General features: G+C 36.5%; 2 protein-coding genes across 2 annotated transcripts in view; one reads left to right on the forward strand and one right to left on the reverse strand.

The window, feature by feature from the left end:
- slc38a8a (solute carrier family 38 member 8a) lies at nucleotides 1-8,865 on the forward strand. The gene is made up of 10 exons (XM_079446609.1): nucleotides 1-219; nucleotides 384-582; nucleotides 712-868; nucleotides 1,808-1,912; nucleotides 2,143-2,200; nucleotides 2,658-2,772; nucleotides 5,970-6,117; nucleotides 6,201-6,400; nucleotides 6,696-6,747; nucleotides 6,860-8,865. Exons 1-10 carry the CDS (start codon nucleotides 31-33, stop codon nucleotides 6,960-6,962), a joined length of 1,326 nt encoding a protein of 441 aa, XP_079302735.1. The 5' UTR covers nucleotides 1-30; the 3' UTR covers nucleotides 6,963-8,865.
- The window catches only part of LOC306888669 (N-terminal EF-hand calcium-binding protein 2-like), a gene marked incomplete at its 5' end in the record, with an annotated part of 26,290 nt that continues 18,998 nt past the window's right edge, over nucleotides 7,880-15,171 (reverse strand). Inside the window, 3 exons of the mRNA XM_079447095.1 lie at nucleotides 7,880-9,751; nucleotides 12,712-12,803; nucleotides 13,810-13,887. Coding sequence (XP_079303221.1) covers nucleotides 9,723-9,751; nucleotides 12,712-12,803; nucleotides 13,810-13,887 — 199 coding nt within the window. The 3' untranslated portion in view covers nucleotides 7,880-9,722. The remainder of the gene's footprint in view (nucleotides 9,752-12,711; nucleotides 12,804-13,809; nucleotides 13,888-15,171) is intronic.

Consider the following 15,171-nt stretch of genomic DNA (forward strand, 5'->3'; position numbering starts at 1 on the left):
CCTCAGAGAGAAATCCAAACAGGGACGAGCATGGAGGAGCTGGCTAAAGAAAGCATCAGCTTTTTAACAAAGCCCTCTCTGGACACAAACGCACCGAAGTTGGGCTCGTTAGGAGCGGTTTTCATCATGCTGAAGTCCGCGCTGGGTGCAGGGCTCCTCATCTTTCCCTGGGCGTTTGAGAAAGCTGGAGGAATTCACTCTGCTGTCACTGTAGAAACGGCAAGTAACTCTTTGCTACAATGAAACACTGATTATTTCAATATTTTATGGCTCAGTTAACCTGGTTTCTTCACTGTGGCTTATACCATCATTTGAGATAAATTTGTTCAGTAGGGCTATAGGCATATTGTTAACTCTATATGATATATTTCTGTCTTGCATAGATTTCCCTTGTGTTCCTGATCAGTGGACTTATTATCCTGGGCTATTCGTCTTCAGTCAGTGGACAAAACACATATCAAGCTGTGGTCAGAGATGTGTGCGGTCCTGCCATAGGCAACCTCTGTGAGATATGCTATGTCTTCAACCTCTTCTTCATATCTGTTGCTTTTCTGGTCATTGTGGCTGACCAGCTTCAGAAATGTAAGCAATGAAAAGCCATTAATGGGACTTTTTGATTATTATTACTAATTGCTCATATTGTGTCTTTGTAAGTTGTCATTATCCATTAGATGATCCTCACATTGATCCATCTCCATTCATTTCTCCCAGTGTGTGTCTCTATATACGAGTTAATCACAGGATTGCCAGAATCAGAGATGCCGTACTACTGGTACACAGACCAGAGATTTGCCCTGTTTCTTCTGTCTCTCTTCTTCATTTTCCCTCTCTCTGTCCCAAAGGAGATCAGCATACAGAAGTATACCAGGTGAGGGACACTGTTCTATCAGTTTTTTGTTGATTTTCATGACTATATTGTTCAGAACAGTGTTATTATTGTTAACTAAAACTAAAACTTGTCATTTTCAGTTATTACAATAAAGCTGAAAAAAAAAATATATAAATACTACATGAGAATCTTAAAAATGAGTAAATAAGTGAAATAAGTTTAGGTATTAAAGTTACTAAAACAAAATAAATTAAAGCTAAATAGAAAAAAAATGAATAAAAATGACAAAAGCACATAACACTATTACTAAAATTGAAAATTAATGAAAATAAATTATTAAAATATAAATAAAGTAATAGTATATAAATAATACATAAATAACCCTGGTTCAGTTAAGATGGCAAAGCAGGTTTGTTTAGGAAAGTTATTGTGTTTTCCAGGCCTGAAAAAGCCATGGACCTTGTTGAAACCTTTGAAATAATGGAAATTCCTATAGTGATTATTTTTCTAGTTATGTTTCGCTCAAGATGCATTTCATCGGTTAGGCAATGGCATTTACTTACAGTGTCAAAGTCACAGTGATGTCCCATTTGTGAGCGAATGATTTTAAATTGGTTCTTTTCAGTGAATTGTGTGCAACAGTTCACAAATTATTCTATTGGGACTTGTCAAAATGGTTTTTGGATTTGATTGGTCAAAACTGTGGGAAGCCTCTTTAGGTAGAAAGAGTTGCAGAGTGAGTAAAAAGACTGTGATTGTGCTTTCGTGAATTTTATGAAGCGCTGTTATTGCTTCTGTTTTTCATTAGGACTTCTATGGTCAATTGCCATGGCAGTGCACAGCATTTTGAATAGCTTTAAAATGACTCTTCTCTGACTAATAAGCAAAGCTTTCTTCCCCACACATCAAGATAATTTGTTTAATGTCAGCAGTATTTAGTTTCTCATCAATAGTCTTTGATATTTATTTTTTGCTCAGTGTTCTAGGAACTTTTGCTGCCACGTATCTCACTGTAGCCATCATTGTGAAATACCACATGAGGCCCGTCCATGAGATCAATCTGCCACCTCTTTACAGCAGTGGGTGAGTGTGGAGTGACAGAGCTTTCAAATTTAGTCGCAAATTGTATAAAGAGTCCCAGCATCTTCAGAACCATATTTTCCTCTTTCCGTGCCTAAACAAAACTTACTGTCATGCTGAGAGAATGTTGTTGAGAATGTAATAGTCTCATTTAACTGAAAACAAAAGGTCACAGAACTTTTATCTGTGAAGCCATATGCTTAACTATCATTATTTTTATTATTATTATTTAGAGTAAGCTCATGGGCTTCAATGTTCAGCGTCATCCCGACTATTTGCTTTGGCTTTCAGGTGAGTTTTCATGCTTTTATTCAACATACTGACATTTCGCATTTGAGGAAAATGAATATCATCTTTCCGGTCCACAAATGAGGGGCAGCCAAATTGTTTTTGCTTTCGCTTTAATATTTAAGGTCAGGTCAGATGCAAAGCATGAAAAATGGTGCATCTTTGAGGTGGGTTTTATTTGTTAACGCTGGGGGATTGTCAAAAAATGTAATAAAAGTTCACGGGCATTATAGCAGAAGAGTGCTGAATTACTCGGCTGATCGATTATGAGGCGGGAATGGAGAGAAGAGGGAAATGGAGATATGAAAAGAGCTGTGCAGCAGGGGAATCTGTGCGAAATGGGCTAGTGCTGAAAGTTAGTTATTACAGGAAAAGCTTTTTTTTTGGTGTAGGCAAAGTGCGCTGGAGATCAGATGTTTGAACACAGCTGTGCCTTGTGCTTAAACTATGTCTGTTTCAGTGCCACGAGGCCTGCATTGCTGTCTATAGTAGTATGGAGAACAGGAAGTTGTCCCACTGGGTCTTCATCTCTGTGGTGTCCATGTTCATCTGCCTCATCATCTACTCTCTCACTGGTCAGTAATTACAGTATATTTACCCAAACTTCATATGGAATCATTCTTCATGTACATTAACAAAATTGGGTTGTGAATGCAGAGTTTTACAAACCACTTTTAACAACCATTTTAATTTGTTCATTTAAAATATATATATTTGTAAATAATTTTATTTTTTTGAGTAAGGATGCATTAATTATGCATTTATTAAAAGTGAGAGTAAAGACAAAAACTATTTTATTTAAAATAAATGCGTCTGAGCTTTCTATTTAAAGCATCCTGAAAAAACATGTTTACCCAAACGAAAAATAGCAGCACAACTGTTTTTAACATTAATAATAAGAATTTTTTTCTTGAGCAACAAATCAGCATATTAGAAGGATATCTTAAGAATCATGTGACACAGAACACTGGAATAATGGCTGCTGTAAATTCAGCTTTTCCATCACAGGAATAAAAGACATTTTAAAACATTGGTCTCAAACTCAATTCCTGGAGGAATTGCACAGCTCTGCACAGTTTAGCTCCAACTCTAATCAAACACATCTGATCCAGCTAATCAGTGTCTTCAGGATCACTAGAAACGTCCAAGCAGGTGTGATTTGGAGCTGGTTGGAGCTAAACTCTGCAGAGCTGTGGCCCTCCAGGAATTGCGGTTGAGGCCACTGTTTTAAAGTGAAGTAAAATAAAAAGAAAAGAAAGAAAAGTTATTTTAAATTATTCTAATATTTCACAATATTGCTGTTTTTACTATATGTTTTATCAGATAATTGCAGATGAGCATTATATACTTTCAAATACATAAAATCTTGCCAAAAGCAAACCTCTGAACAATAGTTTTAATACATACACATTTGAATCCTCTTTAAAGTAACTGAACTCAACAGCACTCAAGTGAATTTAATGGAGAGAAAAAGTTATCTTCGTGTTCACATTGTCTCTGACCCTGTAAGTGGACTTGAATCTCATAATGTTAAGTGATTTCGCTTGCTATACATCACATTATATTTCTGACAATTCTAATTTCTGATGATTTACTGACTGGTTGCTGTGCCAGATTTGAAGGTTTAGGGTTTAATTGAAACTTGGGTTTTATATACAGTGCCCTCCAAAAGTATTGGAACAGTAAGTAAGGTCAATTCCTTTATTTTTGCTGTAGACTGAAAACATTTGGGTTTGACATCAAAAGATGAATATGAGATGAGAAATTAACATTTCAGCTTTTATTTCCAGGTATTCACATCTGGATCTGATAAACAACTTAGAAGATAGCACCTTTTGTTTGAACCCACCCATTTTTCATGTTACCAAAATATTGGAACAGACAGAATTAACAGATTAAAGTGAAAAAGACTTGATATTTAGTTGCAAATCCTTTGCTTTCAATAACTGCATCAAGCCTGTGACCCACTGACATCACCAAACTTTTGCATTCTTCTTTTGTGATGCTTTTCCAGGCTTTCACCACAGCCTCTTTCAGTTTTGGGGGGTTACTCCCTTCAGTCTCTTCTTTAGCAGGTATAATGCATACTCTACAGGGTTTAAGTGTGGAGATTGACTTGGCCAGTCTAAAACCTTCCACTTATTGCCCCTGATGAACTCCTTTGTTGTTTTGGCACTGTGTTTTGGGTCATTATCTTGTTGCATGATGAAGGATCTCCCAGTCAGTTTGGTTGCATCTTTCTGTAAATTGACAGACAAAATATTTCTGTAGACTTCTGAGTTTATTTTGCTGCTGCCATCATGTGTTACATCATTAATGAAGATTAATGAGCCTGTCCCAGAAGAAGCGATGAAAGCCCAAGCATTACATTACTTGTGTAATGTGTACTATAATGTACACCTGTGTACGCTGTGTTTCAGATGAGCTTGTATGTTTGGGATCATGAGCAGATCCTTTCTTTCTCCAAACTTTAGCCTTTCCATCACTTTGGTCCATAAAATCAGTCCATAAAACCTTGTCCCAGAATTTTTGAGGCTCGTATCCTATTCTTCTTGCTAATGAGTGGTTTGCATCTTCTGGTGTAGCCACTGTACTTTTGTTCATGAAGTCTTCTGCGAACAGTAGATTGTGATACCTTCACTCCTGCCCTCTGGAGGTTGTTGCTGATGTCACTAACAGTTGTTTTAGGGTCTTTCTTTACAGCTGTCACAATGTTTCTGTTGTCAACTGCAGATGTTTTCCTTGATCTACCCGTTCGACGTGTGTTACTTAGTACACCAGTGGTTTCTTTCTTCCTCAGGAGATTCCAGATGGTTGTACTTGCTATTGCCAGTGTTTGTGCAATGGTTTGATTGATTTTTCATCTTCTCTCAGCTTCACAATTGCTAGTTTTTCACCCATAGACACCTCTCTGGTTTTCATGTTGGTTACATGTCTAACTAACTATAAATGCAGTCTGCACGGATCTGAAACTGAGCGCAGACATTCAGTGCTATTTATTGTTTGAATAATCAATTAATAGGACACACCAGGGCAACAAAACACACCTGTCAGTCACATGTTCCAATACTTTTGGTAACATGAAAAATGGGTGGGTTCAAACAAAAGGTGCTATCTTCTAAGTTGTGTATCAGATCCAGATGAAAATACCTGTAAATAAAAGCTGAAATGTTAATTTCTCATCTCATATTCATCTTTTGATGTCAAACCCAAATGTTTACAGTCTACAGCAAAAATAAAGGAATTGGCCTCATTGTTCCAATACTTTTGGAGGGCACTGTATATTGACATCAGTCCTCTTAGCTTATACTAGATCACTTTTTTTTAATAAGGAGAGTGTACTGGTTTATTATTAGACATATATATTGTTTTTGGCAACACCTTATTTTGATAGTCCACTTTAGGCATTTACTAACTATAAGTAACTACATGTCAACTAGCAGTCATTAGAGTATTAGTAAACTGTCTGCTTAATATCTGTTAACACTTTATTTTGATGCTCCCCAACACACATTCTCCTGACTATAAGTAACTGCAAGTACGTGTCAGCTTATTCTACTAACCCTAACCCTAATAACAATCTATTAATACTCTAATGAGAGTTAGTTGCCAAGTAGTTACAAATTAAAAAGTGTTAGTTGACATGTAGCTGCACTAAGTTACTTGTAGTTAGTGAAATGTCTAAAGTGGATTGTCAAAATAAAATGTGACCTATTTGTTTACTAATGAGCATATTGTTGAAGATGAGCTGTTAACAATGACTATTTTGTAGGAGTCTTTGGGTATCTGACGTTTGGGAAGAACGTAACTCCTGATATTCTGATGTCGTACAGTGGGGCTGATGTGACCATGATCATTGCCAGGCTGCTGTTTGGAATCTCAATCATCACCATCTACCCCATCATTGTCTTGCTTGGAAGGTTTGCAGCAAACTGTGTCTTATGGCTAGTAGGAGAATAGTTTCTTGCACATACAGTATATTGATTAATTGACACGTCTGTAGAGCTGTGATTCAGGATCCGTTGCTGCGGCGACGACACAAACACACAGCAGTGACAGGGTCTTATGAGAGCCGGACCCGTGTTGCCTTGACCACAGCCTGGGTCACAATCACTCTTCTCATCGCAGTGTTTGTTCCAGACATTAGCAAAGTGATCGGTGTTGTCGGAGGAGTCAGTGCTTTCTTCATCTTTATATTTCCAGGTAATTGCGCCTCTCTTCTGTTGATATATTTTACAAGGCCACAAGATGTGTTGAAATTAATACTTAATTTCAGTTAATAAATTGAGACATATACATGAACTATGTATTATTATATTTGTATTCTGATTTATAAAAAACAAATTCTCATTATACAATCAATTTAAATAAGAATAAAGGTTTCAGCTTGATTCTCACAACACAGTGTCTATGCATTTTAATATAATGTGAATCTTTTATTGCTTTTTTTGTAGCATGATGTGTATATTTACATAATTTAGTATTATTTTTATTGAAGGACTTTGCTTAATATTTGTGGTGCAGTCAGAGTCAATTTCTCTTACAATGAGGTGAGTGAAGAGGGGTATAAATACAGTTCTTTAGTATCCTGTATGTTTATTGGATTTCATGCTTATTCTATTACATGTACAATAACATTTGTTTTTATGCATTTTCCTCCAGATATCTTCTGATCACGTGGGGAATGATCACACTTTTCTGTGGTACCTATATTTTTGGCCAGAGCACTTCTATTGCGATCATGCAACTCCTAAGTGAAATTTAACACCATGCTTTTATTTGTATGGTTTGGCATAATTTTAGACATTGCAAGTATGGAATAATTCCTTTAAAATGGAAATTGTTGTACAAATGTACAACCAGCTTTGTGTGAAATACCTCAGACAATCATATCATGTAAATCTGAACTATTTATATATTGTCATGCAATGTTCTGCAATTTTAATGGCCAATTTCATGTTGGGATAGATGTGAGCTTTGTTATAAAAGGGATAGTTCACCCAAAAGTTTAAATTCTGTAATTTACTCACCCTCATGTCATTCCAAACCCATAAGACCTTCGTTCATCTTCAGAACACAATTTTCTTTGACGAAATCCGAGAGCTTTCTGACTCTGCATAGACAGCAACACAACTGACACGTTCAAGGCCCAGAAACATAGTAAAGACATCATTAAAATAGTCCATGTGACATCAGATGTTCAGCCATATTGTTATGAAGCTATGAGAATACTTTATGTGTGCAAAGAAAACAAAAGTAACTTTATTCAACAATTTCTTCTCTTCCGTGTCAGTCGTCAATGCACGTCCATGAGAGTACCATGCACCACAAAAGTATCGTCTTAGCTTCATAAAATTAAGGTTGAACCACTTATGTCACATTGACTATTTTAACGATGTTCTTACTACCTTTCTGGGCCTTGAACGAGGTAGTTGCGTTGCTGTCACAGAGGGAGTTTTGGTTCCTTGCCGCTGTCGCCTCTGGCTTGCTCAGTTGGGGACACTTAGTTTCTAGCGATTATCATAAATTTGATTTCGCAGATACTATTTAAACTAAACTGAGCTAGACAATGACATCTCTGAATTCAATAATGAAATGCCTTAACTGAAAATTGAGTGTTTAATCTTATTTCTATACATTACTGATACTCTATCCTCCAATTTGATACTGTTAAGTGCGTTGACAATCTGTATGGTTAAAAGCGCTATATAAATAAAGGTGACTTGACTTGACTGTCTATGGAGGGTCAGAAAGCTCTCGGATTTCATCAAAAATATCTTAATTTGTATTCTGAACATGAACGAAGGTCTTACGGGTGACAACATGAGGGTAATTTTCATTTTAAGGTGAATTATGCCTTTATATTTCGACTATTCTTTAGATTTCATTGGAAACACTTTTGTACACCTAAGCAAATTTGTAAATTAATAAATACATTTTTATATAAATTGTCTTTGAATAATTGAATGTGACAATGTAAAAATATTCGTTCATTTAAATTCATTTTGACACCCAATGACTGAAGAAAATGCTGAAATGCAATGACAGATCCTTTTTCAGTACTTTATTGAATAGCAGCACTCTACATAATCTAGAATTTTAACAAATTTCAGACGAATATAATACTTTGCATCCCTGCAATAAATCTCTACACTCACTTATAAGAGAGAAAGCCAGTATACGGAAACATACATGGGTATAAGAAGTAGTATTTCATCAAACAATGCCATTAAAAGTGACTGCTCATACAGTAAGGTTTATTCATTTCGTATATATAGAGTTTTGTTTTTTTCCGTTCCTGGAGTAATATAAAAGAAAATAAGAAATGCACAAAATCCATTTAAAGTAGCATAGCTAAATTCTACGGCAAATCATTTACTGGACATTCATTTGTAACATGCACTCACTGTGAGGGATAAACAAACCAAACAGAAGGCAGGATTGGTGGGAAAGCAAACGGAAAGGAATGCTGCAGTTTGGGCCGTGTTGGTTTTGAGTTGTTTACACATTGAGCCAACCAGAAATTCACACAAATATACAGCCTTTGAGTAACTGATCAACAAATGTGATTTGTGAAAGTCTGACCTACTTTGAAAAATCCTTTTTCCTTGTCCTGAGAAATGACATGATTTGATGCCAAATGTTCAATTATAGAGAAGCAATAAAACTGATGGAATAATAATTTAATGCCACTCTCTAACTCTATGGACTCTTTCTAGATCCATATATTATCTTTCAAAAATGATTAACATAAAATATTCAATATAATTGTTATTACTCAGGATATTCTCTATCAGCGAATCTCATTTACATAAGCATTTTATCTATACTTCAGGTACTTTGTGCTTTTGGACCAGATGTTTATTTGGTGTGTTGTAAATGTAGGCCCTTTGAATGGCAGAATGCATCATGCTCATGTTTTGACAAAAGTACCAGTCTCTCGCTCCGTGCATTACACAAATGTGTCATGAAGATACAGTTCAAAGAACTTATAACACCAACCTATAGCTAGTATCAAATGACCATTACAGAAATGCTATTGTCTATGGACGGCTGTAGAAATACTTTGCTGCACAGTTTTTGTCTTCTCAGAAGTTGTACCACAGGGAACTGTTTGCAAAGCAGCAGATGCTTGTTTGAATTGGGATGAAATATTAATCAGCCTCATTTAGTTAGAGGAGTCTGTTTATGTAAGTTGATATTTCAAATGTGAATGTGAATCAACCAGGCGAGGCTCCCAAATGCTCTGGGGAGTTTTAATGTCGTTTAATGCATGTTGTAGTGGAAGGTGAAGAGGGAAACGGTACTGTGTCTGGCGTCTGCAGCCGACACTACATTTGGCTCAATATCAAATGGATACTGTGTAAACAAGTAAATACAAAAGAGGAGGAGACAGAGTGGGGAGAACGCAGAGAGAAAGGGGGGTAGTTAAGATAGCAGGGACTGTGACAGGAATAGAGGGGAAAGAAGAGAAGGTTTTCAGGCATAAGGCGGGAACGTTCCACCCGCAGACCGGCATCGCTTCTCAGTCTCTGTTCAAGCTGCACCAGGCGGCTAGAAAGAGAGAGACAGTGTCATTAAAGAGAAACAAGAGTTTACAACAGATGTTTAATGCCTCAACTTTCTGTTTTTAAGTTTATACAAATGTCAACCAACATTACACAAATTGTTTCTGTTGTGGTTATGCAAAACGGCACCACAAGGCTGTTGATATCACTTCACATCCAAAGAGTGAATGAGATGAAGTGTTTTCATTATACCGTGGAATATAAGGAGAATCAAAGCAAGTCTTTTGCTAAAATAAGAAAAAAATCACATGCTTTGCTCGTATTGTAATGGACAATGCGGAACAGATGAAATACATAAATTAAGTAATTATTAATATAGATTATTGCAACTGAGCTATTGAAATGTATTGCAATATTCATTACTTTTATTATTAAATTAAGAGAATCAGCAATATGTGATATTTGAAAAAATTTGCATTTGAAAAATGTTGTAATAGTTTTAAATAACTTTAAAATGTTATATATTAAATATACAATTATAAATAATATAAAAAACACACATATTCTGTTACATTTTTTGGTACCATACAGCCCACTTCTGTTTTAAACACAAACGCACGCACACTATACATATATATACACTCACCGGTCACTTTATTAGGTACACCTGTTCAATTGCTTGGTAACACAAATTGCTAATCAGCCAATCACATGGCAGCAACTCAGTTCATTTAGGCATCTAGATGTGGTGAAGACGACTTGCTGAATTTCAAACCGAGCATCAGAATGGGGAAGAAAGGGGATTTAAGTGACTTTGAACATGGAATGGTTGTTGGTGCCAAACGGGCTGGTCTGAGTATTTAAAAAACTGCTGATCTACTGGAATTTTCACGCACAACCATTCCTAGGGTTTACAGAGAATGGTCCGAAAAAGAGAAAATAGCCAGTGAGCGGCAGTTGTGTGGACGAAAATGCCTTGTTGATGTCAGAGGTCAGAGGAGAATGGGCAGACTGGTTAGAGATGATAAAAAGGCAACAGTAACTCAAATAACCACTCATTACAACCAAGGTATGCAGAATACCATCTCTGAACGCACAACACGTCGAACCCTGAAGCAGATGGGCTACAGCAGCAGAAGACCACTCCGGGTGCCGCTCCTGTCAGCTAAGAACAGGAAACGGAGGCTACAATTCATACAGGCTCACCAAAATTGGACAATAGAAGATTGGAAAAACGTTGCCTGGTCTGATGAGTCTCGATTTCTGCTGCGACATTCAGATGGTAGGGTCAGAAGTTGGCGTAAAGAACATAAAAACATGGATCCATCCTGCCTTGTCTCAACGGTTCAAGCTGGTGGTGGTGGTGTAATGGTGTGGGGGATATTTTCTTGGCATACTTTGGGCCCCTTAGTACCAATTGAGCATTGTTTAAATGCCACAGCCAACCTGAGTATTGTTGCTCACCATGTCCATCCCTTTATGACTACAGTGTACCCATCTTCTGATGGCTACTTCCAGCAGGATAATGCACCATGTCACAAAGCTCAAATCATCTCAGACTGGTTTCTTGAACATGACAATGAGTTCACTTTACTCAAATGGCCTCCACAGTCACCAGATCTCAATCCAATAGAGCACCTTTGGGATGTGGTGGAACGGGAGATTCGCATCATGGATGTGCAGCCAACAAATCTGCAGCAACTGCGTGATGCTATCATGTCAATATGGACCAAAATCTCTGAGGAATGTTTCCAACACCTTGTTGAATCTATGCCACGAAGAATTAAGGCAGGTCTGAAGGCAAAAAGGGGTCTAACCCGGTACTAGCAAGGTGTACCTAATAAAGTGGCCAGTGAGTGTATATATTAGTGCTGTCAAATGATTAATCCAAAATAAAAGTTTTTGTTTACATAATATATGTGTGTGTTCTGTGTATATTTATTATATATACACACACACATACAATATATATTTAGAAAATATTTACATGTATTTACATATCTATAATTATATTATAAATAAATACATTTAATATATAAAAATAACACATTTCTCTGAAATATATACATGTGTGTGTATTTATATATACATAATAAATATACACAGTACACATACATGTATTATGTAAACAAAAACTTTTATTTTGGATGCGATTAATTGCGATTAATCATTTGACAGCACTAATATATATATATATATATACACTCTAAAAAAAATGGTGCTAAATAGCACTAAAAATGGTTCTTTGGCTCGTAATCATAGGGGAAACACTTTTGGTGCTGTATAGCACCAAATCTTGGCGCTTCAGTGGTTCTTTGGGGTGATTAAGGTGCTATATAGCACCACTGCCGTACAAAGAACCTGTTAAGCCCCTTAAAAGGTTCTTTACGATCTACCGTTGGTGCTGTTTAGCACAATTTTTGTTGAAGAAATACAATGCAATATGGCACATCTTATGGTTCTACATAGCATCATTTGACAAAGGTGCTTTATAGCACCTTTAAAGATATGGTGCAATATAGCACCAAAAGTGTTTCCCCTATGATAACGAGCCAAGAACAAATTTTATTGCTATATAGCACGATTTTTTTTAATGTATGTATGTGTATATATATATATATATATATATATATATATATATATATATATATATATATATTTTTTTTTTTTTTTATGCATCCATCCATCGAGAGACAGAGAGAGATAGTGTTATAGGCCACTCCTATTTACAACTATGCAGGATAATTTTGCACAAGCTGTCTCCTGACATACAGCTGAAATAAGCTTGAGAGAGTTTGAACTTCAAAAGGCATTAATGAAGAGAATGTCAGAGGACGAGCAAGCTGAAAATGAGAGTAATCCTGCAGGCAGGTAGGAATACATAATGGCTGTGAAATGTAAGGACATCACCCTGCAGACTACACAAGACACAGAAAAGTAGCATCAAAGGCTAGTTTGGCACCAATGCCCAAAGCAGCCCCTACGGTTGGCAGCAGTGGAACACACCAGGCACAGCGACAGCGGACACAGCCTCGGGCTGGCAAAGAGTATCCACTTTCACATGCTGGAAAGCCTTGCAAGCTGCAGTCTGAAGATGCCTGAGAGAGAAGCAGAGAAGGTTAGAAAAGGAGCAAAACAAATCAGCCCTCTGTCTTCAGATGCACAGTCGCACCAATAATATATTGTTAATGTATCAGATTTTTATCCAAGTGGATTTTTAATATAATAAAAAAAAAAACATATTTGATCATTTAGTTTAACAAGTACATAATAAAGCTCAGTTATGGTATGAAAAACACTGTTTAAAGTGTTTGTTTAAAATGCTATGGCAAAAAAAAAAAAGCACCCATGTGTTTGTGTGGTCACATTAAATTTCAGCAAGAGTTTTAGGATAGAAAATCCAAAGTGTGGAGATGTACGAACAGAAGTAACTTTTTCAAACTAAGCAGCTTCCTGTTGGTCAGTGTGGTGAATTTGCATGACCAACTTGAACACAAGCAAAATCTGCAAGGTAAACTTTTTTCCTTCATACGAAACATTTAATCGCACAGATTCCTATCAAAATGACTGATTTCACCAGTGAAATTCTGCCAAGAAACAGTAAACGTGACCGCACCTTAAATTTGGTGAGTTCGAGTTCATCATTTGCCAATATGTTAGGTCAGGATTTCAATCTGGCTCCCTATACATGCCATTTGAAACTATATATAAAACGCATTTTGCGCTTCAAAGAAAATGAACTGAAGTTTATTTTCATATTTTTTTTCTCAAGATAATTCAGGTGCTAATAGCAACCAAGATTTTAGAGCAGAGTTTAGAGAAATAAACCGTGAGTCACGGTTGTGGCTATGGTTGACGCAAAATCTCGCCGGATGGACAGGAAGTGAAAGAAAACATAAAATAAATTAAATGGACAGAAACCAGCAAACTAATCAGCCTAAGCTGTGGCAAAGTCCCGTGAACCAAAATGTCTTAAAATCTTGAAAAAATTAAACAGACAGTGAAGAAGACAATTAGCGAACTAGATTTTGCAAGACTAGCGTTACTCCTGGCCGTAGCTGTATCAATGTACCACAACACAGGAGGAAAGGTGTTTTACTGTACCTCTTCCATTCCTCCTCTCCGTCCCAGAACTCATACACCACAAAGGAAAGGCCGTCAGGCAGGCGCACAGCCGTCACACTGGACAGAGATGAACAAAAGAACAAAAGTGAAAAAACACTCTACATTCTTTCAAAATTTTCATGAACAATGATTCAGCAGGCTGATGGAAAACATTGTAAATCTTACATAAATGTAAAAATCATATAGAAAATGTAAACAGAACAATAATTATCCAATGTACTGTATGACCCTCCACTTGATGGCAGTACCTCCTCACAATTCCTGCTCTGCTTTTTTATTACCTAAAGGGCTGCAGCTGTAGCAATGATTAGCATTAGCTCAATAAATCAACAGAAGTCTAAACATCAGCCAGTTCAGACAATCCCCACACACTCCTCAAACTTTCATTAGAGGCAGAACACTGCAGTTAGTAGCTTTTTTTAGTGCTTTCTGGTTGGGGAAATGATTCAAGCTTTATTCAATCTTAGGTCGGCTACATGTTAGAGAACCTGCCAGGTCATGTCTCCAGCAGCTGTAGCTGCTTAAAGTCAATGTTAATTGTTTTAGCCATCCATTTTACAGCTGTAATTTGATGTATTTAAGATAGAAACAAGATATTCAATAAGAACAAATATAGGACAAGAATTATTTGGATGGTGAAAAGTGGGCATTACATACCAGAATGCAGACTAAATGTGAGCTATTTGACTTTAATTAACATTATCCTGCATGGCATTACCCTTGCTCCAAAGAATCTTTCACAGAATGTGTGTAAATAGGTTCAAGATTCAATATTCAGGATTTTTATTCGTCACATACACAATTATACAGAGTATAACCAGCAGTGAAATGTAAAGGTTCAATTTTGGTTTCATTTTAAATTTAGTAACTTTAAAGGTGTGTTATTGTTGTATTGCAAGCCAGTCAGTGGCTTGGTGTTATTTAGTTATAGAGTTTATTTAAATGAAATGAGTGGTTGTAAAAAAAATGAAACGGAATTTCAATCAATGTTCAACTGACTTCAGCATCCTCAAAAAAAAAGGAAACTCTATAAATAGTTCACAAACAGAACATGATATTAGAGTAATAGAGAGGAGGAAAGGTGAAAGAAAGAAGGCAGATAAAAGGCTACAGAGATGGCAGTTCAGCAGCAATTGAATCTTTGTAGACGCTTGCAGATGTTCTCGCTGATCAATTATTCACTAGTCTGTGAATCATGACGGCAGTAAAAAAAGCTGCCACACAAAGCCCTCTCTCAGAGAACAGACTCAGGGAGCTTCCTTGAGAAACATTACAAAGGACCTATTTTACTCACTGCTCTTACATTAATATTTCATCCTGTGGGGTGGAAAAAATGCTCTC

The sequence above is a fragment of the Barbus barbus genome (genome assembly GCF_936440315.1).
Source record: "Barbus barbus genome assembly, chromosome: 22".
NCBI classification, from domain to species: Eukaryota; Metazoa; Chordata; class Actinopteri; order Cypriniformes; family Cyprinidae; genus Barbus; species Barbus barbus.

What these genes read in the sequence shown, in the direction of transcription:
- slc38a8a (XM_079446609.1), top strand. Translation starts at nt 31, where the DNA reads ATGGAGGAGCTGGCTAAAGAAAGCATCAGCTTTTTAACAAAGCCCTCT. An exon ending in GGCTGACCAGCTTCAGAAAT is followed by an intron (nt 583 to 711) that starts GTAAGCAATGAA and finishes CATTTCTCCCAG; the next exon opens with TGTGTGTCTCTATATACGAG. An exon ending in ATCATTGTCTTGCTTGGAAG is followed by an intron (nt 6,118 to 6,200) that starts GTTTGCAGCAAA and finishes ACACGTCTGTAG; the next exon opens with AGCTGTGATTCAGGATCCGT.